We start from the raw sequence: 27968 nt of genomic DNA on the forward strand, positions 1-27968 counted from the left end.
TGTGTTCCTTCAGGAGTTTTGCCAAGAACACAAATTTGGGCATTTTGCCTCTTAAGCACTGTGACAGGAATTAGTTAAATCCAACTTTGTAATGGACACAGTGTTTAAAGCCTTCACTGTTGTCCCCAGTGCTGTCATCCTGGAATGCAAGACTGCCATCAGCACTGTCTCTTTTTTCCCTAGATTTCGGTCTTGAGGTATAACACTACATGAAGATTTCACCCTCTCTCTTCTACCATATCTCCTCTTGTTACTTCTTGGCAACTCTGGAAACTTTGCTCAATAATAGCATTCAAGTTTTCATGTGGTCGATCCATCAATAGGAAGGCTGCATTTCACTGATGCTGAATTATTTCCCCCAAGTTCAATCTATGGCTGCTCTACTATTCTAATTTTGCAGAAACTGCATCTAAAACAACTCAAATGCTGAAAATATATAAAGGCAAATCATATACAGGGAACATGAAAAATTGATAATATATATCACTGGTTAGACTTTCCAGAAAGAATCAGCTTTTAGAACCAGACTCAGATGGTATTTACTCACCTAAATAATTATTAGGATATATTCAAAAGATCTCAGCACTCAGCCTGTTGAAATCTTTTGAAAACCTCCCCATAATAGTCACAATGGGAACTGAGTTCTTTTGAAAAAGTAGTCAACAGCTGAGAGTGCTGAGCTAGTGAGAGCTGGATCTCAGACAGAAAACTTGCTTCATAACACCTCTTGAAATACTCAGCAGTGGTTGATGGGAACAGATGAGTATCTACCCTCTGATTGCAGCCTGCATCAGATAAGCCACAAGTTGTGACTTTTCCATTATATTGATTTTCCAAGAAAAAACCTGGATTCTAAAAGAACCTTTTATGAAGGAAGATACTGATTCAAGGAATGAGTCTGATTTCCCCTCAGAGTACTGGTTCCATGCACTGCAGATCTTGGGACCTCCAGGCAGCCACTGCTTCCTAACCTGCGGATTCACAAGTAAGATGGAAATCTGCATCTTAGAAAGTGTGAGTCTGCAGATGTTTGCCTGATGGGACTTGGAAAGGAGATATCTGTGGTCATCCTACACCCTGCCCTCAGTAGCCACACTAACCCTGCAGCTCTTGGCACTTTCAGGTTCCTAGTTCCTGAGAGCCCTTATATCCATAGGGTGTGTTTCAGTTGCCTAGCACTGTTTCAGAGGCCTCCTGGTGTCCCATATGGCTGCATGAGGCTACTCCAGGAAGTCGCAGCACTCATTAGTACCAAAGGCATTTAAAGCAGCATTAGATGCCAGTGTTTAGGCACTTGAATTGCGCCTCAACAAAGTTTTAGACAAGCTACTACATTTTTGAGGAGTCCAGTGTGTCAGGAAGATGATTTACCCAACAGATGAGGCAAAAAAAGTTAACATTTATATTTTCCCTTTAGTAAAATCTTTTCAACTCGACCTACAACAAATCAAAGGTATTCAAAATACTTTCTGCAAGAAGGAAGATTTTACTTCTTACAGATTCTAGCCAATTTTCTGCCTTGTTCTTCTCAATCACAAACTTCTAAAATATGTGAAGACTTACCTACCTACAATTAAACAATAAGAAAAAGAGAAGTTGCATTAGCAGAAATGACTGAAAGCTTTTTCACCTCTTATTTACAAAGAAAAAATTTTCTTTTTTCTTTTTTTAAGACAATTCTTTCAAAAATTCTCTTACTGTAGAATTACAATAAGGAAAAAACCAAGAATTTGCTATTTATGATTTCTATACACATCATAATGCCTCTATTAATTTTATCTCTTTTTAGTATTCTACCTACTCCACACAGACATTTATCCCTTCCTCATTTTCTAATATCTGCCATTTTCATTCTCAAAATCCTTCCAAATCTTTCTGTATCTTTCATGGATACTAGAGTCAGAAGAAGAATTAAGACAATCTCTGTCATTAAAATACTCAAGCCATATTTTTAATTATCTATTTGGTTTTCTCCTAGGAAGGAGATCAATAATGTAGTTTCCCCGAATGACTCCTGAAGTCTTTCTATAACTTCACAGCTGTGGGACAAAATTTAAAAAACAAACAAACAAACTATAGCTTGAAGTTTAAATTGCATTGTCCTACAGTGTCATTCCTTATCCCTAAAAAACTATGGGCAGCCAGGCAGCATTTGTCATGTATGGACACTCACATGGTACAACTCATGGGGCCTGCAGGGACTTTGGTGTTCTGGCTACTCTAATGTCATTGAGGATGATGATGTGCAAAAGGAGGATGTTAAAAAGTTGTAAATGTGAAATAGTCTGTTTTAGCACTGCTTTAATATGGCTCAAGTTAAATGATGTTAAATACATTCTGCAATCACAGAGAGAGAGAGAGCTTGCTGGATGACAGTCTTGGAAGTCTATCAGGCAGGACAAGGAAGAGACACATCTGCAAATGCCAGCGCTGGTACTGGGCTCAAAGATGTAAATTATCCCTCCTTAGAGTTTCACATTATCAGCCTTGTTCCTGTTGCTAATAACCTGGGTGGATTTGAAATAACTGCACTGAAGCTTTATTTACAGGTAGGTTTGGGTTTTGTTTTTTTCTCTTTTTTTTTTTAATATTTTAGTTGACAACATTTCCAAAAACTTGAAAAAAACCCAACCAAACAAATAAAAAAGCCAACAGCAGTAAAAACAAGATTTCTACTTTTAAAATTTGAAAACAAGACAAGCACTCAAACTAGAGAGTTTCTATTTTATAACCCCCACATAACCTATGTTTTTCCTCTCTTCAGAGGACTACTGCACAATACTGTCTAACTGCTAAAGTGAATAGCCTTGGGGAAGACACTTAATTCTGGACTGTTCATAGTTCTAAATACTTGACTTCTCCAACAAAACTTTCAAAACTGTAGGTCTTTTGTTTTACGTTAGACGTATCCAAAACTTACCTGCTTGTAGGTGAGGACTTTGCACAGTCCTTCACAAGTGCCTCCTGTACAGAGCCTTGCTACACATCGGTGAGCATTTGAGGAGGGTTTTCTGCATGTGTGCTCAGCCTAATCTCGTTGCCAGTAGCACTGGCTTTGCATTTTTATGTTTATCTAGAGTTTCCAGTGTGTTTAACACAAAGTGTAGTCTTTTTACCATAGCTTTTGTATAATTTGGAAAAATCCCTGTATGTTTATTTCATCATCATTTAAAAAAAAAAAAAAAAAAGCAAACTTTGCAACAAAGTTTAGTCTTCAAAAAAGAAGGGACAAGGCGGAATCTTTTGGATGAATCCTCAGCAGATGCTCCCATGTATTTGAAATCATTCAAATTTCTTACTCGTAGTGTATGTACAACTCTGTGGGAGTCAGGGAAAAGTGAACAGCTCCCTGGCTGCTCATTTTCTAAGATGCAGCATATGCTTGTGCAGGTATCTGACTATATCCTCTCCCTTCTACCTCATATACTTTGTACTCTTTGCAACAGATGACAGTTTCCAAATATCTAGATATAAAACATGCATCATTTTAATATTGCTATAATTACATTTCTATATCTTTATTTTGTATTATTTATAGATTTGTTAGCCTTTTATAGATTTATTATATATGTTATGTTAATCTTAAATCTTTTTATATTTATTTTATACCTTTCAATATTTATTTTATATATTTGTTTGCCTTTTACTTTTTTATATATTTTTACAATAATATCTATGCTTTTTATATTTTGCTTTTATGGATTTATTTTCAATATGCTTATTACACATCATATATTTTAGCCCCTATTTCTTTTCTATATTTCTTTATCCCCGCATGCTCTCAGACCAATTTTAGGAAACCACCCCAGTCTTGCAAACACGTTCCCACTCTCACCCCGCGGGTGGGATGCAGCGGCATTACCCACACAGGGGAGCTGCCTCCCTGCCCTCCCACAGGGCTCTCACAGCGGCTCATGGGGACTCTTGGAGCCGCTTCCAGGTGCGGCTTTGGGGGCTTGGAGCCGTGGCTTGGGCTCTGCTGCCCTCCGGTGGCCCCGCGGGAGGGTCCCGCACGGACCCGCACGGCGAGCGGAACTAGGTCATCCTCATGGCCCCTTCCAACCTAGAGCATTCCATGATCCTGTGCGCTGAGCTGAAGAGGGGTGGAGGATGCCGGTGGAGAAAGTGAGTTTTGCTCGCCAGCATTCACTCGCGCAGGAGCCATCCTCCCCTCCGGGGTCGCCTTTGGAGGCACCGACGCACACACACTCTGTGACAGCCAAACTACAGAGAGGCAGAAAGAAGACACAGCCAAGGCAGAAGGGAGAGTGACTTGTCCACATCTTTAAACAATGGAGCCAAAACCAGCCGGAGCTTCCTTCTCCCAAGTCCAGCTCTATTTCTTACGGCAGCAGTTCACACCCTCTGCTGGCCTGCAGCCCCCTAACACACGCCAGGAACACCGCACTTGGCTCTTCCCAGCAAAGCCAGATGTCCCCGTGCTCAACCTGTTGCCCTTGGTCATGGCTTAGGGATTTCCTTTCTGCACAGCACGTAACACAGCCCTATAATTTGATGAAAGCCATGGCAAGTTTACACACCATGAGGAGGAAGACAACGAAAAATAGCATTGTGTTATTATTCTATTTGTGGAAATTATGCTGCATTGTTTTCTGCACGATTTTCTTCCTCAATCAGATTTTGGGATGGTTTTTCCTAGTCAAGATAGTTGGCTGAAATCAATCCACTATAGCCACAAAACCACACATTTGGATAATGCTGTAAAGGCTGCATTTAAATGGAGAAAGAAGAAAAAAAAAACTGAGCAAGGGTTGATTGCTCCATATCACTATCTGCAACTCAGTTCCATTTGTAGTAAATTATTAACAATATTAATCTAACTTTTTTTAAGTCTGTCTAGACAAAACAGACGTATTACCCTGAAAGCATACAAGTCTATATAGGCCAAAACTACAGTGAGCTCTCTGCATTGGATACAGCAAGGAAGGAAGTAATCAGGTAACAACATTGCAGCAACAACACAGCCTCTGCTCCTGCCCTCAACTCCACAAAATCCCTTAACTTATGGTGCCTGGATTTCTCGAACATCGCCAGTCCTACCACAGCCAGCTGCTAAGATCTGAAATGTCTGTGCTGCTCTCCGTCCTGCTTCTCTACCATAGAGTTAGAAAAATCAATGTAACTTTTATAGCACCAGAAATCCATGCTGTACATCCCTCTACCCATCCCAAATACCAAAATCTCAGGCTTTCCCTAGTATTTTTGCTTTACATACTGCAACCTTAGCAGAACTGCAGTACAAGACACATACAAACAACCCTACTGTCCTTCCTGGATGTTTATAAACTGCAAAATAAGTTTGCTTGAGAAATGCCATCAAGATCCATTTGAGCCAGCTTTGAAAGTCCATTATTTGTTCCTAGCTTCCAACATCCTTTGATCACATCTTAAAGCTGAAGCTCCTTACATGCTGACATTGCACAGCCAAATGTTAACTCAAACTACAAATTTATTTTAGTGTATTTACCCAGCAGCTCATAATTGTGATTAATTTTATTTCAAATCTCTGCAAGGAATACATGCTATATTCATACTCCATTAAACATGAGAGTTAATGATTCTGAGGTGTGTTATAACACCAGGAAGAGCCAGACTGTTTAAAAGATCTCAAGATTTTGTAGCAGGGCAGTACCTTCTCCATTTATCACACCATTAACTGGCAGCAACATGGGATCAGAGTCTGTGTATGGTCTATCAAGAATGACAAGGCAGTAGATGGAAAGTAGAGACAGGGACACAAAGATGGCTTTAATATTCCTGTAAGCCACCTGCACTTCCAGATGCAGGTTACTAAGTCCTTTCCCCCACCCCATGGCATTGCTGCCCAGGAACCCTGCAGATTCATGCCCTTGTACATCTGTCTCACATCTCTACATGGAGAACACTTCCAAGAAATTGGGGACTCATTTATAAGTCGTGTATCCCATGGAACCTACAAGACCTGGGACTTTACCTGTGCCTTGAGGATGACTTTCATTGTTTTAAGCAACACACAATTATAAATAACATGAAAGGGTAGCAGAGGTACCTGTGAGCAGCCCCTGATTTTGTGGTCCTTCAACTTTAGAGCACGATACTGATTCTAAGCTCAGCCTTACAGCTCCTCAACCCAATACTGCCCTGAAAACTTGAGGTAAATATCATTGTCCAAGTTAGCACCACACACACCACTCTCCTCATGGCTCCCTAGCAAAGCCCTCTCGCCACGGCTTCAGCGAGAATGCCTTTTGTTTACAATTTCACCAGCTGAAAGACTCTTTTGAGAACACAAAAAAAAAAAAACCAAAAAACCACCAAAACAGAAGGGAAAGAGAGAAAGAAAGCTGAAGAGGCCACTATGAGGATCTAATCTATGGCTAAGACCACCCCTTGCCTGGCAGTCTGCATTGCCATCAGCTGTATGCATCGTGAGCATTGGGGTTTAGATCAGCTGTCTGGGCCCTCTCCCTCATTAGCATGGATAAAAGCGGTGGCCTCCTCCGGGTGCGCGGCATTCCTCAGCATACCAGCTGCAGCTCCATCTTAATGCATCCTCTGGGCTTGGAGAATTAATTAGTTCTGATAGTCACCAGGGTTCAAAATGATGGCTGTCATAACCCCACAGATAAAATTACACACCCCTGGCATTTTCCACATTGCCCATTCAGACTCTCCATAGGCCACCGTTGGCTTCCTCAGATGTATGGCACTGGAAAGATTTAACTTGCCAAACCTTTTTTTTTTTTAATCTCTTTGTTATGCTCCAATTAAGTCTGTGTTAATCAAAGGCAGTATTTCCCAAATACTCCCCCCTCCTTTCCCCAAGCCTCGTCCTAGGCAACTTGACGGTTTGTACCCCCCTTCCTCCCACCTACAATTAGCATTCAGATGTTTCTCTTGGCAGAGCCAAAGCCTCCCTCCCTCTAGGAAGCTTTCTTCTTATGAACACATTTAACACATTTGATATTTCCCTACCCCTCTGCAAGGTGCTTTAGCCAGTTTCCAAACAAAGAGCAAAGTGACTTCCCTCAGACATGTGGAGCCTCCAACTGTATTCAAACACCCCTGTGACAGTTTTCCTGCTGTGACTGGCTCTAAAACAGAAGCCACATACAGCAAAAAACAATAATTCATTGATTTTCTTCTGCTTACTTCCAAATTACCAAGTAAGAATGTCAAATTTAGCTCAATACTGCCCTCACCCTTGACATTCCCTAAGATTTCACTAACAAGGCTGCACCCCTGAGAGAGGAGCTGAGCTGCAAGTAAGGTAGAACATACCAGGAAAGTAGTACCAGCTTTTATCATGCAGAGCTCAAGAATGTTCAGGCTGCAATGAGTGCTTTGTTTCAAAGTAGCCTTATTTCTTTCTTATTTTTTCCTCTGAAATGGTGCTGTGGCAATATGATTGTGAAATGGCTGAGCTTTGCATGAGTCTCTGAGACCTCATCGTATGAAGTTCAGTCAGCTCTGGTTGAGAGAACTTCACAGTCTGAAAGGTAAAGGGAAAAATATACAATGCAAGATGTGTAGCCAGTAATCAATTAAAAATTTTTAAAATGCAAGAAACTGTGTGGTCTTCTAAACAGTGTAGAGGAAGCTGAGTGCTATAACCATCATGTCTGTATCTCTGCTGATTTTTGTTTACTTTTGTACTGACCTCATGAGCCTGGCTCTAAGAAAGAACAACTACCTCATTGTGATGCTGAAATAAGTTGTAGCACAAACACTGTTTTCAAAAACATCGACATAGATGAACCATCATGTTTTCTCTGGATGGTTGACTTTTACAGCACAGAAATAGAAGCAGTAACCTGGGGAGAGGCAGAAAGCGGACAAAGAAAGTTAAAAGGACAACTAGTTCACAATTACTTAAAGTAGGAGCATCCAGTTTAGGAATGCAAGAGCAGAGCCGACAAAAACTGTGACACGCAGAAGTTTTATGCCCCAGCATGTGGTATTTGCAGTGTTAAAGCACACACAGTGAACTCTTAATAATCTTTTTCACCAGGCTGCTTGCCACCTGAAAGTTTTCAGAGACACAAGGGGGACTAGCAGCTGAAACACAGGCCATCTGAGGAGGGAGGCTTGGCTGGGCTGCCCATGTCAAACTGATCCCAGCTCTCAGGAAGCCAGCTCCCCGGCTGGCTGGCAGACACCCTGCCACGTGCACAGGCTGCTTCAAGCACTGAGGTGCCACCTTCCCACCCCTGAGGCCCCAGGGAGACCCACCCGATGTGCCAGGTGGCCTTCTAGCCTGTACTTCTGCCCAAAGAGCAGGACCCAACCAGGCAGAGTTGTAGTCAGAGCCTGGCACAATCTGTAACCTGCATGAAGGAGGAAAACGCCCATCACCACCAGGAGGAAAGGGTGGCTGGTCGCTCTGGAACAAGGAAAGCAGCCATCACAGCAGTTAGTGAGGAGGCTATGCTCTGATGAGAAGGGAGAGGAAGGAAAGTGAAAAAGAGTTTACTTCACACAAATGCCTATATGAGAGGCAAGAGCAGATAACAAGAGAGCTGATGCTGTTGCTTTTTATCTCGATCTACAAGACAGGAAAGGGACGTGCTTGATTTACAGCCCCTTTCACCACTGCGCTGTCTGCAGTGGCAATGGGCAAGAGACCGAGCTGACCTCAAGCTGCTGAAGGAGCTGTCAGCTCCTGCCAGCACACACACAGCCACCACACAGACATGTTTTCCCCAGGTGGCACAGACCCTGCCCAAACAGCCACTCTGCCCACACTCCAACGAGGCACTTCTGCAGAAGAGGGAGGGTAATTTTCACTCCCAAACATCCCACAGAGAATGGGATGTGGCCATGGGCTATCACCACAAGGAAGAGAAGATCCTCCAGGATTCTGCTTTTGGAGTAAAACCTGAGCCTTTCCTTCCTCAGGCCAGATTGTACATTGTCTGCAAAGCCAAAGGAGCGTGAAAGGCCTTGACCTCAGAAAAAAGAAGCAGCCCTTCTCAGGAACATGCCTACTGGCATGACCATCACAACCCTGGCTGCTATCATGTCTGCATAAACAAGGAATGATTTATTTTCCTCATCATATGGAAAGAGGAACAGGATCTAATGAGTGAACAGGAAACACCTTGCCCTGCCATCTCTAGCAATTTTGCAGTATTCTTTTAGACCACACAACAAAAGTAGAGGGATTTGTACATTATTTTATATGTTTATCGCCACTGGCTTCTTTAGGAGAACAACATGGAGTTAGATAAGATGTTACAAAGCACAGCTCAGTATTGAGGCACCCTTAAAGAGTACCTTCAAATGACAGAAGAAATTCTAAGGTCAGGGGGATCAGGCAAAGCTGACAAACTGGAGAGAGCCAAATTATTGGGTATTTGAGACATGAGAGGGCCTGTCCTTACAAGACTGACCAGCACAGCAGCAAAGAGCAGCACTAGAAATGAGCTGAAAAACTCTGAGAAGAAAGAAAAATATTTGCTTGTGACAAATCAAAATGGTAAAATCAAAATGCTTTTGGCAAATCAGAATGTTCTTTCTCCCGACCATATCCAAGTCATATAGCTGAGACAATTTTCCTCCACTTAGCCCCAGAGAAACAGTCAAAATGATTTAACAAAAATAGCAAAAAAGGGGGAAAAATGCCCATTTTTATCCAGCTAACCAAAGCTGGAAGATGTTCTTTTGGCCTCCTGAGATAAAGTCAGTGGTATTCCTCCCAGAGCCCCACTGGGGGAACCCACCCTTATGTTATTAGGGCTGATAAGCCAACTTCCAGAGACCCTTTGCTCTCCCTTAGATCAGTTAAATAACTGTAATAATAAGAAGCCCAGTAGCTACTCCAGCCCCCTATCCATGCTCACCTAAAAGAAGAAATCATCTTCTGTCATAACAGTTCAGTGTCCTTGGTTTTGTACTATCAACAGCTCCAGAGAGAGGAATAAATGAACAGAGCCCTGTCAGGATATCCTGTCATTCAGTGAGGGAGGCTTTATCCAGCTTTCCAGTGAAAACTTTCAGCAAATACCCTGCATTTTGGAATCTCTCCTGCCTGGGCAAGCTCCACATGCCATATCCTTCACTCATTTACCTTGGGGAAGACAAGACTCCTCTTAAAGTATTTGCCTGAGAATGCAGAAGAAATAGCACCTCTAACCACCATTTTACATCAGAAATTGAGTTTTCGTGTGTGGAAGGCTTGAAAGAGAAAAAGTCCAATTCACAATGGAAAAAAGTCCAGGTTTTTTATTCTTTTTTGCTTTTTTGGTTGCAGTGAAATTATGTTTGACATCACAAGTCCAAGATGAGGTAAGAAGCAGCTTTTTATGTAATGGATTGTTATTTGTCTATATTACTCTGTATTATAGAGAGAACAGTTATCAGATACTATATCTTATAGAAGAAAAACCCACTTGAACAGTCACTGGTGTATATGACAATTAATTATAACCTAAGAGCTCTGTAGTTCAGTCCTCTGAAATACCAGAAATGCATCTGTTTATTGTGTGTGAGAATTTGGCTCGAATTATGTAGCATGAGTACACTGAAAAGTCTCTAAAAATGGCAAAGGTGTCAAAAGACTGTAAATTATGCATTTATCAAAAGAAATTGATTGGGATTTCTCACAAGTCAGGAGATGAAAGCAGAAATTCTTCTATAGTGAAAATTATCTGTTCCTGCTGACTACAAGAAAGAAAAGCTATGCTAGACAGGTAAGGAAAAACAATCTAAGGAATTGAGCTATTTGAAGTAATAACACAAAGTTATAAGTGTAATTAAAGGATTTGTACAATTCTGGGGAAGTGGTGCATTTGTCATGTACAAATACTATGAACCTGTGGAATTTCTCAACATCTGTTTTCACCACGCTTGTAGAGAGGCAGAACACATTTAGAAGAGGAAACAAAAGGACAGAGAGAAATTAGGAGGGGGAAAGGGAAGACACTCAGGTGTTTTGTTGCTGTTGTTGTTGGCTGGTTGCAGTTTTTAAATGGAAAAATACATTGAAATGTACAAAATGTACTGGGAAATATGTTAAAGTTATTCTTTTTCTAAAAACAAACAAACAAACAAACAAAACAAAAAAAATACAAAAAAAAACAAAAAAAAAAACAAAACAAGAGACACTAAAAAGTCAACTTTCTTCCATTTTCCCTAAAAGCAAAAAGCGAAAATGAGGAAATGGGAGAAAGTGGAAATAATGCTACGATTCCAAAACAAATAGTGGTTTACAGCTGGTGGTAGGGAAAGGACATAAGTTATTTTTATTTAAATGTTTCCTTTTCAAAACTCCCAATGAATGTAATGTTCCAAAAATGAAATTTTGTGGGGCGCTTTTTTGATGACAACCAAATATCTTTTCAAGCTGTACCCATATTATACCCACATCTGGAAAAAAGTCACATTTTTACTTCAAAGACACCTGAAAAGCATCTACACAACAAAAGGGTTTCACTACCCAAATATTTCAATGTTACCCTGACCAGATTTCACAGTACACTTATGAAGACTAAAATTTGACAACTAAATAGATGCTGAAATGTGCTTATAAGTGGGTGATGGCAATCACATATAGCGGCTCAGAGTTTATGAAGCTAAATCTCCTTATCAGTGTCTCTGATATATCTTCACAAACTTTGCTGCTGAAACGTCTGGCTGTCATGGGGAGAAAATGCTGAGTGAAGGCTTCATCCAGGACCATCACAGGACATGTAGAAATCCTACCCAAGGTGCCAGGGTACCCACCCAGACCGGCTGTGAGGTTCTGCAGAGGCTGCAGCATCCCACATGTGCCCAGAAGGTCCCGTAGTCTCTGGACTGCACAGGGTTATGTTGCTGGTTTTTCAAAACCGTACTCTGAATTAGGTCATTTCTTACCATTTGTGAATTATGAACTTACTTCTACAAATGCCAAGAAGAAAGAAGATGAAGCCAACATTAGATGCAGTTCAGCAAAGACTTATTGTTTTAAAATAGATACATAAAAACAGGTTTAAAAAAAAAAAGAGGAGGCTGCTCTTCTCAGTGCGCTCTGGTGGGGCCAGGCCAAAAACCCCCACCAGACTCGAATGCAAAGCTAGATGTCATTCTTTGACAGCAATTTGAAAATAACAGCCATAGCTCTTTAGATCACTATGGTGGTGCTGATAACACAAAACCCACTTTTGAGAGCAATCTTTGTTCCACAGGCCGGTGGTGTGGAACACACCTTGCTTAATTTTGCCTTTGAGTGGAGAAGGCACTTGTCAGCAGCCTTGGAACTAACACCCCACAGGATATGTGGTCTCTGTAACCTGGCTTTTAAGTCTGACAAACTTAGAATTTTTGATAAAGCACTCCTAGGAAAAATATTACAGTTAGAAGGGTTTATCCTGCAGTGGTTGGACATATTTTGTGCAGACAAAGCTACTGCAAAGCGCTAATACGTGATCTAACCTAGTTTAGCTCCTGCTGAACAGAAAAGAGCTTGCAGCCATGAGTGAGAACAAAGCTGAGTCAAATTTGTCATTTTTCAGCAATGTCACTCAGGGTAGTGCTTTTCTTTCTTTTTAATTATTTTTCTCCTATTGCAGGTGAAGAAGCACTGTGATCAGAAGCTGCTCATTAGAATGAAAACCAAATGTGTACCTTGCTCTTTAAACCTTGACACCCAGTGCCCTGCTGGTTACACCAAAATTACCAATGGGACTGGCACACCAGACTGCAGGTATCACCTCTGTCAGGGCTTTTCTCCATGAATATTGTTCTCCATGAATTAGAAAGTATTCATTCATATCAAAAATGCTCTAGTCTATGCAATTTTCTTATGGAACATTTGCCATTGGCTTCACCAACTCCAGAACTCAAGCTGCATTCAGAGTATTTGATGCTTGAAGTGAATCATCAAGTGATACGAGGAAAATAAACATTGTTATTGATGGTCCATCAGATTTCCTCTTGAATAACATCACAGAATCTCTTCATTCTGCATACTTAATATGAATGATACAAAAATATATGATAAATATATTCACATATAATATTAACATTATTAAATATATGATAATATATTATCATATGATATTTATGTATTAATCTTATATAAATAATGTATTTTTCAAACTCCTGGATAGGGGCCTTGTGGGCATGAAGGGCAGGAAGAGATATCTGTAAACCAATTTGAAATCTTGCCATTCAGATTGGAAAGAAAAGAAAAAGCTGTATTTTAGAGAAAACGTAACTATGTTGAGCTTATTTAGCATTTAAAGAACCCTGATATTAAATAATTTTTTTAATAATTTTAAAACAGTTTCAAATTACAACTTAGAGAAAAGTGCTGTATTTAGGTTAGGGTGGGAAGATAAATACACTGTTCAAAAGAAACAGCTCCAAGGGTCTTTTTAGACCTTGATGTTCAATGTATATTTTAATGAAGAAGAAAAAAAGGCAGATCAATGCAACTAAGCTTAAAGTGCTCTTTTCTGACTTCTTCTGCTGAAGGGAAAAGAGGAAGTTAAGAATTTCCTTTTTCTCCACAAGGGACTGTAAGTACTTTAAAGCAGCTCTAACTTCTTTTCCACAGGTATTACCTGGAAATTAAAGCATACACACTTTCTTTTCCGGGCTGTCGGCATCATTGTGTGAAGGAATTTGAACAACCCGAGTGCTGCCAGGGACACTGGGGCCCAGACTGCATGGGTGAGTTGGTTTGGTCTTTGGGGGTTTTATTTTCATATGGAATTCAAAGAGAAATAAAGCAGTGACTTTTCATCTTTCTAGAAACTACTGCTGTGAAAAGTTTGCTCCTCAGAGCTTGTTATAGAAGTAGAAATAAATAGCAGTTTTCAGCTAAAACTTAGAGGATTTGAAGGAAAACAGATATTCAAAGTTTCATTTAGAAAGAAAAATTCATAGAAAAATTTAAAGAGCCTCAGAAAATCTCCCTGATTTTGAGATTTTCAAAACAAGTCGTTTCAGTCAATGCCTGAAAAATTATTTCATTTGGGAGGATCCCCACAACGGATTTTAAAAATAAAGATTTTCAAACCACAAATATTTAAATGTTTCATTTTAGGTCCAAACCACCCTCACCCACATCTGCAATATTTCCAAGTCTCTTTAATTCTTTGCTTTGTGATGCAGGGGTGATCTTTTCTTCCAGTTCAAGAAAGAGTTTCTTGAACTGCCTGTGAATGCTGAAGGCCATTATTGAAGAAAGGAAATCAGGAGTGCCTCCCCTCCTGCTGCCCCTTCCTCAGGAAAAGCTTTTCAGCATCTCTACAAGTGCATAAAATGTCAGGCTACCAAGATGGGCATCCAGACCCACAGCAGAAGTTTTCCTGCCCAGCCAGAGTGTTTCCTCCTTTAGTTAATGGCCTCAAGGTCTGTTTCGATGCCTGTGAAGTCCCTTGTCCAAAAATTAGATTTTAAAAAAAGTACAATTTTAGCCCAAGCTATTACTTAAATACCAGTCATTTATCTGCAAAGGGAAAGCAGTCCAACTGCATCTCACAGCTACTGCAAGAGAAAAGGCAGGCTGAGAGCTGAGTGCCTAGTGTGTGCTCATGTCTTCTGGAAAGAATGACTTGTGTGGTGGTTTGCATCCCACCATCAAAGGCAGCCTCAGTGCTCATCCTCCCATTACCAGGGTGCTCTGGGCAGCCACACAAGGGACATCAATATTTCTGGAGAGCGTCCCCTGTCCCAGAGTCAGAGCCCTGCCTGCACCACTGTGTGAAAAAGGCTGAAAAAGCAAGGAAGCCCTCTCTTGCTTTGGACAAACTTCCTGACCCAAAAAAGCAAAGAATCAAGGTCTCAGCATTGTTTCTGCTTTCATTTGGAGGAAAAAAAAATAGTTATCTCTATGTTATCACAACCTCTGCAATAGTAATACTGCACAACTTGAAGTGTTTCAAGGAAAGACAGTCCTTCCTGAGGCCAGGCAAAAATCCCTGACTAGGGGTTTACTGCACATTTAGCATCTGATGGCAAGGACAAAATTAGGTCTTAAATAGCACTCGGACTTCCTTAAATGATAGCACATGCTGAAACACACATGTGAGTGAAAGATCTTTTGTCCCTTTCCCTCCCCACAAAGCACACCAAGCCATCCAGCTGCACACCAATCCCTCTGTAAAAAGTCATAAAGTCAAAAGTAGAGGGTCAGAAAAGGTCCAGGGGGGAAGAGCACAGCCTTTCAACACTGTCAGCATCATCCAGCCACAGGTACTACAGCGGGCAGAGCTACTCCCTACCCCAACACAACTTCCTGCTCTGGGCAAATATTTCTATGGCTCCAAAGAAAAGCCTGGGTACCAACTGAAAGGTTTGTGGCATGACCAACCGAGTAGAAAGCAGTGGAAGAACAAAGCAAGGGAAAATTGGGAAACTAAAAATAAAGGCCAAGAAAAAGATACTAGATTTAATGCTGTCAAATTATATGGTCCAAAATACATCTTTACAAGTACTACTCACTGCTTCAGCCTCACAGGGAGTCAGGTGAAGAGAAGTATTTTAAGAGGCTGCATTTGACAATGCTTGGAAAGTGCTGAATTTAACTCAGTGAGGCAAAACAATAAAGCTGATAAATTTAGGCTCTTTTGGCCTAGATTCAAAGATTTGGCCTTCACACTCTCACAGATAAGCAAGAGCATCTCTTTCTTACTGCTTTTCAAAAAGCATCCTCGATAAAAGCCAAGGTCTCCCCAGAGTGTCAGCAGGTGACTGTGCCAGCCCTGCTCCAGTGTCCCAGAACTGCCTCCTGTGGCCCTGCTGGTTGCAGGAAGCACTTTATCTGCCTGGCCAAACTTGTACAACAATATGGTAATTTAACCAACTTCTGATAAAGCTGCCCCTTGGTGCTGGTATCAAAACAAGAGATAAGATATAGTGAAGACAAGGAGGAGTGCAATGAATACCAACGGCAAAAAAAACCTGCTTTGTCAACAATTTTAAAGTAACTTTTCCTAGGAATTATACCATGAACTCTGGTTTTTCTCTATCCTTGCATGCTCAATAAAAGCATCAGTGCAAGTAAATTTTTTTCCATTCTGTGCAAATATTAAACAGTTACCATAAGTCCTAAAGATAAGATTTAGCTATCATACAGTAGCCAGAAAACAAGATTCACTAAAAGCAAGTTTAAAGATTAAAGTATATGTATTTATTACTTTCCCTCAGTTGTAGTTACTTAACCTAAATTCTTAAAACAGCACGTATGAGATAAACAGCACTAAAATTTTCATCTTTAAATGCATTGGTTTTTCACAAGAATCTTACAGGATACAATAGACCTCAGGCTACATTAAGGAATAAATTAAGAAATTTTAACAGATTGGTATAAAGCCAAAGCTTTCAGTGGAATTAGGTGTACACATATGCACATGCACTTATTTGCTCACCACTCTGTCCAAACCAAATTCATTTTTACTAGAACTTCCACATTATCTAAATCAGGATTAACTTAGGCAGGGGGAGCATAAATCTGGTGCTGCCCATCTCCACCCACACAGAACAAACTCTGAGACTCTTTATAAGCAATAAATCTACCAGTAAGGTACAGCAGAGTACCTGTGAGGCCAGTAGGAGTTTGGTACATTTAGATACCACCTGCATCAAAATTATGGTACCTAATGGGAGTTCTAATTACAGGAAGGAAAGGCTTATGGATAAGAGTTAATACATCATTTCCAAGGAGGGGCAGGACAATTATGGAAAAATAAGGGTATCCACACAGGAGAGAAAATTTGACAGAATGATCTGACTAAAAACCACTGTAATGTGCATTTCCTGTAGGCAATCTTTCAGTAAATCTTTGAATCTTGAAACCTTTCAGACAAAAAAAAAATTAAACTATTTTTATTGGGAAATACGGTCATTTTTTCTTATCTCATCCTGCTGGCTGGGGTTTTTGTTCAGACTCTCTCACCTTCTATACCACTGCCTGTAACCATGGTTTTAGAACCAGAGGCTCTGAAGAGCATAACACACCTTTGGCATACAAGTTTGAATAGTGATCACAGTTCCTTGGACAGGATTTGGTTGTGAGATATCTGAATTTCAATTTCCAAGACCATTTGGATCAATTATCACAGTCTTATGGAGATAGCAAGGAAAAGGAAAAAAATTCCACGTAAAGCAAATGTAATTTTTGGTGCAGGGGAAAAAAAAAAAAAGGCTTATTAAACTCTAACTTGGCATCAAATAAAATCCTGAGAACAAATTTTCAATCCATCAGAGTTATACCTACACACAGGAGTGGTCAGGCAAGCTCCACTTGTATCAGAAAAGCCAACAGCTTAGGATGTCTGCAGACAAAGGTAGATCAGCAGGGACAAAACCATATGCTATTTAGAAAAAGAGAATTATTTTTTGTTCAATCCTTTTACTTCAGTCACTAGCCTAAATTCCCAGGTAAGAGAGTGTGATGGTCTCTGCTGATGTTAAGACTCTGGTGAAGAGGTTCAGGTAGCTGCAAAACAGCAGCTGTCGCCCAGGGTCCCTGTCTGGCCCAAAACCCTGCAGCTGCCAAGGCTGTCACCTGTAGGGTTCAGGGGGAGCACATGGATCAGAGCAAGGTGACTGATGGCTCAAACACTGTCATTTCCAGCATGTCCAGGAGGAGCTGCATCACCATGCAATGGGAGAGGACGCTGCTCACAGGGCATAACTGGGAATGGAACATGCACTTGTCAGGTACATCCTTTGTTTTAAATGAAAAAAAATACAGCAATGTAAGTTGTGCTGAAAAATAATGCATGTTCCACTGTATAAATACTTTAAAGGAAAGTATTCCAGAAATAGCAGAGATGATCAGCTTGGAGTTCATTCTTTGCTTGAATTGCACTAATCTTCACGCTATTACTTCTACAGACTTGAGAATGTTTGGGTGAAATTATAAAAAGTTCTTTCATCTTGCCTTCCTGAGACAAGTGTATTGACTTCCTCTATTTTTTTAAATTGTGCTATTACTTGTGACTTTTTGCCCTAAATAGAAAGTACTTATACATGGGGCTATACTCTCCATATGTTGTTCCTTTGCTGAGAGTGCAATGTGTAGTGCTTAAACTCAGGCAAAAAGATTTTAAAGAAATAATTCAAATTAATCTTTTCTACCTCCCCCTCTACTGGTTCATCCTTACATCCAAAGTCCTCTTCTGGGGAAACAAGAAAAAGAGACAGAGGTAGAATTAGCCAGAAAATACAACCCAATAATTGTAAGCCTGATTTGGACATTAGGCCTGATTACAATACTTCACTGTTAACTTGACATTCAGAATATCTGATTTGAAGATCTACAGATTTTTTTTTTTAAAAGGTATGGGGGCAAGATTGTTCAAAAGACCATGTTTTCTAGATTGTGGTAGCTACTGATTAAAACTTTCATGTTATTTTCTTTTGGCAGCAAAAGATGCTGTTTTCAGCCTGCTAAGCATACACCTATCTGTCTAGACATAGATGAGAAACTTAAGTTTTGATTTCCATTGTGTAATTCACAGAAAGGGTTTGGTGGGACAGCCTGTGAAAAATGTGCTGAAGACAATTTATTTGGTCCTGACTGCACATCAGGTAAGTTTGAACTTTCTTTATTTGGTTAAGGAAAAGAAGGGAGTGAAAGCTGTATTCAGACTCTAAGAAATCACAGTGAAATGGGTAGAGGGCCCAAAGATTTCCCAGTAAGAGCTTCTGTCTGCCTCAGAGAACATGATGGGGAAAGGAAATAGAGCTCTTCACTCTATTCTGTGCCAGGGAGATACATAATTCTGTCAGAAGTGTGAAAAATGGTGTGTTCGGTATAATTTTGGGGTTTGGGTGGTTGATGAATTCACTGATTAGCCATGCACCTATCAGAAGTGGAAGTCTGAAAGCTGTGTGCACTTTGTAGAATGTACTTGTATCACAAGTATATATACGCATATAACATTTTCCACTTTTGCCTGTTTCTTAACAGTCTTTACTATTTTAACTTCCTGACCCTTGCTGAAAATTACCCTGAAAAACCAGAAAACTGCCTGAGAAACATTTTTAAAACAGTCTTATTCTTAAGTAGTAATAGTTGTTTATCTCTAAGAAACTCCTTTTGTTCCCTCAAGATCTACATAATGTTACTTCTAAAGAGTCACAAATGGTCTCAATTTAAATAATCTGTGTTGGCCTTTCTACACTAATCCTACACCACTGCTGGCTCAAAGGCCCCTTTTCCACCAGCTGTCCACTGGATGCCAGTGTTGATACACAGAAATGTAACTGAGCAAACATTTCCATGAGAATAGTCTCCTTGAATGGATTCAATATCATAAATGTAATTCTTTTCCAAGAACCTACTGGAGGATTCAGTTACATATTAGTTTAAGCAATATTTTACACTTCAGCTTTCAGATATTTGCACTCCTCCAAGTGTTCTAAAATAAATAAAATATAAACAATGCTCATCTGTGGCTAACTGCTTTTCAGTAATACCTTAGACATTCCTGGGTTTTATAAAATGACTACCAACATAGGTAGGAAGTTATTAATTAATTAGTGCAGGTGATTTGCATGAAGACAGGCTATGTTTTTAAAGGGAAGAGGATAAGCTACGTCACTGCAGCTTAAACATGAAGTCAGCAATACAGTTCTGTACATCTTCTAGACTTTTCCAACTGTAAATCTAAATGGCCTTTTTAAAAAGCATCGTTGCCATAATTCAAACAGTTATAACTACAAAGCTTTTCCAGTATACTTAAGGCTTCAATAATTATTTATAGAAGGGTCTCATAGTCACCTGGACTGTGAATGCACCATCTTGTGTGCATATTGTCACTGGGTTTATAAACAGAATATAACCAGAAATGAGAGAATATAGGAAGAAAGAAGCTTGAGATCTCCACAGTGATTAATTATGCTTTTAACTAAATAAATTCTGTTTGAGGAGGGGAAAAAAAGTCACAAAACTCATCTTTTCTTGAGGTGCTTGAGCCATACAAACAGAGTTGAAGCAAAAACAAGCAATAGGTTAACCATTATTAAAGTTGTCTATATTACACATTATATCCAATTTTAGCTTCAGACTCAAATTTTGTCAAATTTTACAAGTTTTATGGCATTAGCAACGAGTCAGTTTGGTGCTTACAGAGTACATCCTGAAGATTTTCAGACCCTGGGCTCTTAACTGCCTTCCAAAATTAGTGCATTATTGACTGCTTTAAGCAACAGCAAGTATTGATCCTCTCAGTAATGGAAGCCTATAAATTCAGGCACTTGGGTCAAAGCTTGGTTTGGCCAAAGCTGTTGGCCAGGACACTCTTTGCTATGAGTAGCCACTAATTATGTCTTTCCAAACACCATTATTATTCAGTAAAGCAAATCCATTTCTCCCTCCAGCTTGTGACTGCGTTCATGGAATATGCAACAGTGGAATTACAGGGGATGGAAGATGCACTTGCTTGTCTGGATACAAAGGGCTCCGTTGCGATCAGCGTAAGTAGATCATTTTCCACAGGAGATGTATTCAACAGCTGTGATACAGTTAGAACTGGGAAGGATAAATCAGTCTCAGGTTATTCATGCAAAATCAGCCAAACCTACACTGAACCTCAAAGCCTCACAGTGTGCAGGCACAGCTCAGCCTGTCCCCTCTGTCCCTCAGCGATAGCCGAATGCGAGGCGCTGCAGTGCCCTGCGAACTCCAGGTGTGCTGCCTCAGGGGAGGATGGAAGACAACTTCAATGCATGTGTCTGCCCAGCTTCCACGGGGACAGTACACGGTGTGAACGTGAGTAATTTCCGTGTCTGCCCAGTTCTTTGAATATACCACCATTAGTGTTACAGCTCGGATAAGGAATGTGTATTTGAACCACATCTCACCGTCTAATTTTTCTGGGGTTCATATCCCAAAGCACAAACTAGATTCCTTCAGGATGAAACTAAATCCTAAAGTGTGCTTCAGAAGCACGTCCATCCAATTGCTAACAAGTTTCAGTCCATGCAACCAGCCTAAAGCTAGTAAACCCCCTTGAAATACATAAGGTGGATACTGGGTCATCAGGGCTTACAAATCCACTCCTGTCATATCCCTCTGCTTGGTAGAGCTCAATCTCATAGTTTGCTTCCATAAAATCAGCAACAGCAACCAAGGGCTTATATTTATTGAGCATCCATCATGTGGCAGCTCAGTTCCATCAGCAAGGACAAACTATACAGGCAAGTAAATTTCATTTTAGCGTTCCTGTTTTTCATGAAACAAAGCTAATAGCATCTCAGCTAGAGGTAAAGGCTACCTTGCAAGTGTCTTTATAGACTCCTCTACTTGCCATTGAATGCCCAAATTAACTGCACAAGAATCAGATTTTCTTTTCTCTATTCACCTTATGGCTTATAGTACCTGTTCTTCTTTCTAGACCAATTGCAACAAAGAATATTGTTTACTTTGATGCTGGAAGAACAATTTAGTAGATGTTGGCTCAGATCAGTCCCAGCTGAGGGAAAAGAAAGGGAGAAGAGGGGAAAACAGTGAGAAGCACCACTTTTTAGGTGTGTCCAGGGCATGCCATCTTCTAGATAGGATGTGTGCTTAACCTTAACCTAACCTGCACACAAAGGTGTGAGAAGATGCTCTGCAAGCACTGCTTGATTTTGAAAAAGAACAAGCAGTGCCATTGCCTCAAAAATGGTTCAGGGAAATAACTAGAAAGCTTTTAGTGCAGTCCTGAAAGTAGAACAATGTGGAAGACTAAAGCTTTTGCTGGCCAGTTTTCCATACAGCTGAACCGATGACATTATATTGTTTAATCACCGGAAAGAAAACAGTGAAGGCCTGTTGTATTGAGAAATATTTTCCAACTGACCTAACATGCTTAAAGCTTGTACAGACCTCATATCTCTCCAGTTAAAATCCACCAGAGAACAAGGAAATAGTTGTGATATTTTAATGAGCACGTTACATGTTCTAATCTGTTTATGACTCGATTTGCCTAGTTAAGAGATCATTTCTGCTCAAAAGCAAACAGTTGGTTGCTACCTTAGCATAAATACATTCCTCCCTTCCATCTCCATGCCTCCACAATACTTCAGACTTGGCTGTTAGGAAAAGTTTAGTCTGCCCAGGCTTTGTTTGGCATCGAGGTGCTCTATTAAATCCTTGTCTTCAATTTTAGAACTGTGGGCAATGATTCATTTACTTCACTTCTTTTTTCACAAGCTATCAATCCGTGCTCCAAAAAGGTCTGTGATCCTAATGCCAACTGTGTTTACCTGGGGCCAAACCAACACAAATGCACCTGTCGGGAAGGTTACAGAGGGGATGGTCAAATCTGCCTGCCCATAGACCCTTGTCAAGCAGCACATGGGAGCTGCCCTGCACAGTCCAGCATTTGCATCTATGATGGTCCAGGAAAGGTGAGTGTAACTGCCCGAGAAGAAATAACGCCTTTTCTCTGAAAAGAAGCCATGAGGGTGTGGAAATAGGTCTCAAGGAAATCAAATGCTACACCTAGTTTTGACATAAACCCTGCTGGTGATCAGGAGGGAGTCCTTTTATCTCCCCTCTGAAAAGAGAAATGGCAATAGTGTTCTTTCTTCTGGGAATATTTTGGCTACGATTTGCTTCCCCAAAATGGAGGCATTGAAATAAATCTCCCAGTTAAATTTTGTATCTCTGAACCCAGAGGACTTGCAGGACCAGTAGAGTCCTTATACAGGTACCACAGATACATGTCTTAATTTAGTTTATTTAGGAAAGAAGCAATCTGGGTCTTTGAAAGCAATCAATGAACAGCACTTTATAAAGATTGCATATTATTCATGATGTTGGGAACTGGCTCCAATTTCCGTGTGTAATATTCACACCATCAAAAAAGCGAGACTTCAAAAAGCCTGGTTTGCTTGGACAGCCTGAAGAGCCAAAAAGGGACTTGATCATCCAGGGTTGTTTTGCAGTTTGTGGTCATATTTCAGTGAAGTGCACGTGGCTGAAACCCAGGCTCTTGTGTACAAATATAAGCTTTATATTTGCGTCTGAACTCATCAGGTAATTAACTAAGACACTGTGTTCAAGCCCTAGTACCAGAAATCATGCTGAAATCCACAATTTCTGCATGGCTAATGTTCTTTCCCCTCTCACATCCTTCTGATTCAGTCCCACTGTGAATGCAAGGAGCATTATACCAACTTTGTACCTGGGAAAGGCTGCAGTATGATGGACATCTGTGAAACAAACAACACCTGCCACAAAAAAGCTAAATGCTTAACAGTTGCACCAGGACAGATTGCGTGAGTCTTTTTGCTTATTAAAGTTTCACACCATTTCTCCCTCCTTCCCTAGTAAATGGGCTGCTGAAACAAATCCTGTGGATGAACACCTCCTGAAGTTATCTTTAATGGCTTCTTTATCAAGGACAAATCACAAGATTTAATGGGGTTAGGGTCAGCCAATTAACATAGTGTTAGATTTCATCAGGCCATTTGGTAATGCCTATTAAGTTTTATTTTTAAAGCACTCAGAGGTCATTTCTACACTAGTAAATAAAAGGGACCAAAACCTCTTTTCCTCAGGGCAAGCAGCATTGTCTGTCTCACAGCTAAAGTCTCTTCCAAAACAGAGTAACTGCCTCTTGGCAGCAGTCCCTGGCACATGCTATCCCTTCAGCTGTGCCTGGGCACTGCCTGGGAAAATGCTACTTGGTGTGGGCCAGAAACACACCAGGCAGCCTGCTGAAAATTAATCAGCATTAGTTATGGGATAGCACTGGAGCCCTGCCTCTTCTGACTATACTAATACAGATACAACCTGGGAATCTGCCCCCCCCATGCTGTAAAAGTAACACCAACCTCAGCAGACTCCTCATACCGTTGAGTCAAGCAGGTGGGAAACTGAAAAACCTCTGGCAGACTTTGCTTTTCCTGTACAGAAATATGCTACACAGATGTTAGGAAGAAAGTCTTAACACTAAACTCAACAAAACTCTCTTAAACCACAGAATTTGTCTTACATGTTTCTATAGGCCAGTGATGGCAGGTACTGGGTTAAAGAGTTGTGCCTGAAATATCAGGTTTTGGGAGCTGAGAGCTTGAACATGAAGGACAAGATAGGCCATTCACTGTAAGTTAGGAACTAATCATCATATAGATCTGTAGACAGAAAGCATTCACTCAGCAGAGTATTCTTATTGCCAGTCCTTGTGTCATCATGCAGCTTTCCCTTGTAGGGTAATAGCAACATCACTTCTGTGTAAGCTATTGTGCATTTCAAACAAGTTCATCTAGAATATCCCCAAGTTCTCTTCTATAGCATAGTATGCTACTCAGACTGCTTCATATAGACTCCCACAATATTTAGAGTACTACCATACAGCACAACATCAGCCAAAATTTTGAAATAAAATTTCGCATCCAAAATCAGGAGCCTTTTTTCCTAATTAGTCGCTGTTTCACTGTTACAACATGGTTTTGAAAGCCAAGAAAGTTTTGAGAATTTTAGAATGGGAAAATTATAATTTTATTACTGGGGATGGAAAAGAACAAAAAAATGCTTTACACCTCATTTAATGATATTTAATGGCAAAAACAAGTACAGAAGAATGGAGTGGGATTGAAATCAAATTTAAGCTAAGGAAAATCCATTTATGAAAGAGGAACTTTACACAGAAAACTGTTGATTTGTAAATGTGGGCACAATAAATAGATTCTGGTAAGTGGCAGACTGTATTTTGGCTGCATCCCAGATTTTAAATGTATTTGGGAGGGCTTTTTTGGTTGGGTTTTTTTTTCTTTTTCTAAAACACAAAGCTATGACAGAGGCCACAAAACTGCATTGCTTCCTTTCTATTTTTGTTTTGGTTTTTTTAAGGATACAGTTGTGCTATTAGCTTTCCCCACATAGACAATTCTACTTTCTCCAGAACCAAGTTTTTTGTACAGGAATAAATCTCTCATACAGGCAAAGATGTAAAAAACCCAAACATTGGACTTGTGAATATAACACAGCAACCTCCTCCAAAATCCCAATTGCCTCTGTCTTATGTTCCCACACAGATCTTTCCTGAGGAAGTGCTGATGCTTTCCCTAGTGTTGCTTCAGCACAGTAATCATGTTCAGCCTTGCCCAGAAGCTATGAAGCTTCAACCAGTGCAGAATTACACTGCATATTAGATCATAACCTCTCTGGTTTCCAAGCAGAGCTACCTTTCCATCAGTTAAACTCTATTATTTTCTCTCTTAATCCCATTCTTATTTTTCTTCTAGGTCTCCAATGCAGAAATTAGTAGCTTCATAAATCAAAACTCTATTATAAAAGGTTTTGGTAAAATGGAGACAGAAAGCTGAGCTTTCCTGTTCTGGAGCAATACAGTTTTTCTTCCCTGAGTAAGCTGAAGTGGTGACAGTTCCTATTTTTTCAGTCCTGCCTATGCTATCTGTACAGCACACCATGAAAACATCAAACAGCTGAGTTTAGGTAGTCCAGCAGGGTTTGGTGTAAAGCTGTTCTCTTTAGAGGCACCCAGCCCATACAGAAAGCTGTGCATCCAAAGAAAAACCTCTGAAGCCATAAGAGCTATGAGTTCCAAAGCAGGTTTTCCAGACAAAGCTAAGACAAAACAGGTCTAGTCAGTCATCCAGCTGGTCCTCTCCATGCCCAGCCACAGAAAGTCAACTCCTTCATCAGGAGTGAGGAAACACACAGGCTGAAGGGTTCAGTCCCATGCAATAGGTGCTAATCTGTAATTGCTCAGTGTTTTCCTCTGGCACACAAATCCAAACTATGTTACTTGGATGCCCACGCAGTTATGAGCAATATTGTCCTCAGAAGGGAAGTTTCAAACTGGGCAGGCATTTCTGCAGTTCACTGTGCCCCCAGAAATGATAGCCAAAAACGTTATTTTGTTTACCCACCTGCTTCTTTATGAACATTGGATGAAAAAGAGAGGAGAGCTTTATTTTGAAAGCTAGATCTGATTTGTGCCATATTTCAAGGGTAGTTCCTTTTTTCTACTATGTTATTTTGCAGCTCCTTTGAAGCCTCAGTTGTTTTCTTCTCTGTTCAGAAGTGAAAGGGGGCTACTTTCAGCAATACAGCAATACTTACCCCAGCAGAAAAAAAGGGATCAGCTCCCAAGGAGCAGCTGCTCCTCACTCCCAGCTGTAAACCCTTCATCTCCAGGCTCCATAGCCATACTCTTTCTGCTCAAGAGATCCACTTAAAAAGAAGTGGATTCGCCATCAGAATAGCATCCTAAAAATTTAAGATGCTTTTAGACTGCCATTTTTACCCAGGATCAGAGCCAAAGCTTGAGCCTCTTGGCCAAAATCTCAGCACTCCTCTGAGCCTGTATGCAGCGCCCCAGATTGCAGGGACTTGTGGGGATTTTCAAAAAACATTGCTCTCACCAGAGATACAGCTACAGCAGAGACCATACATGGGAAAAAAGAGAGGGTTTGGCATCAGGCTGATACTACTGTGGGGTGTGAGTAGCAAGTGTGTGTTTTTAACAACCAGCACATGCAAATGATTAGTTATAGAGAGGGCATCTTTTGCTCATGTGAAGTAATCTTCCTTCTCTAGTGATACCATTAGGAAAAAAAAAAATCCAGAGAGATGAATCATCATGGGTAGGGCTTATATGGATATGGAACATGCTGCAGACTTCACAGGGAAAGGCACTATTAAAAGCCAGTGTCTGTCCATCTCATGGGTACTGTGACCTGAGTCTGCTTTAGACATCCAGAGTGCTGGGTCAGGTGCACATCACTGGGAACTCTCACAGGCTGGAGTCCCCAGGAGGCAGCCAGGGTGTAACATGTGAGATGCTATTTCCACAACAGAGACAGCAGCAACACATACACCTAAAAAAGCATGAGACTTTGTACTGCAGCAGAAAAAAAAGATAATGTTAAAAGTACCAGTTCTATTGCCCAAAATGTTGGCATTACTTAAAGGGCAGGGTACCAAACTACTTTGCTTTGTTGAAAGGACTGACACCAGACTGCTTTTTCTACAAAATCCATGCAGCTCTTTCCAAGGAGTGATGAGCTGCCATCACCCTCCTTAACCACCATTAATCCTGCCAAATCCCATGTCACGAGTGAGGTCTTCACAAAACAGCCTCCCTGCTGCAAGAATGGCAGCGCACACACTTATGCTGTGCTCTCTCCACACCCACAGACAGGCAGGTTCAGTGGATTTCTGGGTTCCAGCAAATTTCTGGGCTCCAGCAACCACATTTTGGGAGCAGAGGTTGCACATAGCCTCTATTCAAAGAGGTCCTGTGGGACAGACACCGCTGTCTCCTGGCCCAGCTGACAGGAGTCCACCACATCAGGCAAGCAGCCATCAGGCTGCCCCACACACTGACACACTCCACAGCATGCAGAAGCAAAGAATTACCTACAATGCACCAGTACTTCCTGAAAACACCTTCAGAGAAGCAATAAGTAACACCTGGCACTGGTTTATTGAGAGCCACAGCTAAAAATCCCAATCCCTTCACAGGTGCACGTGCCAGGGGGGCTCCGTGGGGAATGGGTTTGTGTGCTATGGGAACATCATGGAACGCCTCCAAGAGCTGAACACGGGAGGACAGTGGCAGGGCAAGCTGACATCCAGCCTCTTGCTCATGGGTAAGTAACCACACACAAGTAGGGTCAGCTTTTTCCCAGGGGGCTGATCCTGCCCAACTGATCCCCCAACACCCCCTGCCACAGGAAAGTGCCACCCACAGCATGGCACAGCTGCTGACTGCAAAGTCCCTGAGACCATCTAAAGCTGCTCTGCTCATCACACCATGGATGCAGTCTGCAAGAACTTCCAGGCAGAAGTGCTAAACATGTTTCCACCACCCCTCACGCATCATTTGATGTCACCTGTGGATTTTGCCCCACATTGTAATAATTGGGATTATCCCACTACTTCTCCCTGCTCCCACTGCTTTAGACAAATGAGATTTGGTCCAGAATGACACACACTAGTCCACCAAAAACACTGGCATTCCCAGTTACCTTGTGAACTTAACAATCTAACTGCCTTCATCATCTTCTCT

General features: G+C 40.9%; 1 protein-coding gene across 1 annotated transcript in view; it reads left to right on the plus strand.

Moving 5' to 3' along the window:
- The first annotated feature begins 9893 nt into the window (after window positions 1-9893).
- STAB2 (stabilin 2) overlaps window positions 9894-27968 on the plus strand; it is a 77862-nt gene continuing 59787 nt past the window's right edge. Inside the window, exons 1-10 of the mRNA XM_042050672.1 lie at window positions 9894-10287; window positions 12552-12685; window positions 13541-13656; window positions 17567-17652; window positions 18456-18525; window positions 20320-20415; window positions 20585-20710; window positions 22136-22332; window positions 23072-23205; window positions 27422-27549. Coding sequence (XP_041906606.1) covers window positions 10204-10287; window positions 12552-12685; window positions 13541-13656; window positions 17567-17652; window positions 18456-18525; window positions 20320-20415; window positions 20585-20710; window positions 22136-22332; window positions 23072-23205; window positions 27422-27549 — 1171 coding nt within the window. The 5' untranslated portion in view covers window positions 9894-10203. The remainder of the gene's footprint in view (window positions 10288-12551; window positions 12686-13540; window positions 13657-17566; window positions 17653-18455; window positions 18526-20319; window positions 20416-20584; window positions 20711-22135; window positions 22333-23071; window positions 23206-27421; window positions 27550-27968) is intronic.

Source organism: Corvus kubaryi, unplaced genomic scaffold, assembly GCF_017639235.1.
Source record: "Corvus kubaryi isolate FWS band 111438036 unplaced genomic scaffold, C.kubaryi_AGA036_p1.0 74, whole genome shotgun sequence".
Classification (NCBI taxonomy): domain Eukaryota; kingdom Metazoa; phylum Chordata; class Aves; order Passeriformes; family Corvidae; genus Corvus; species Corvus kubaryi.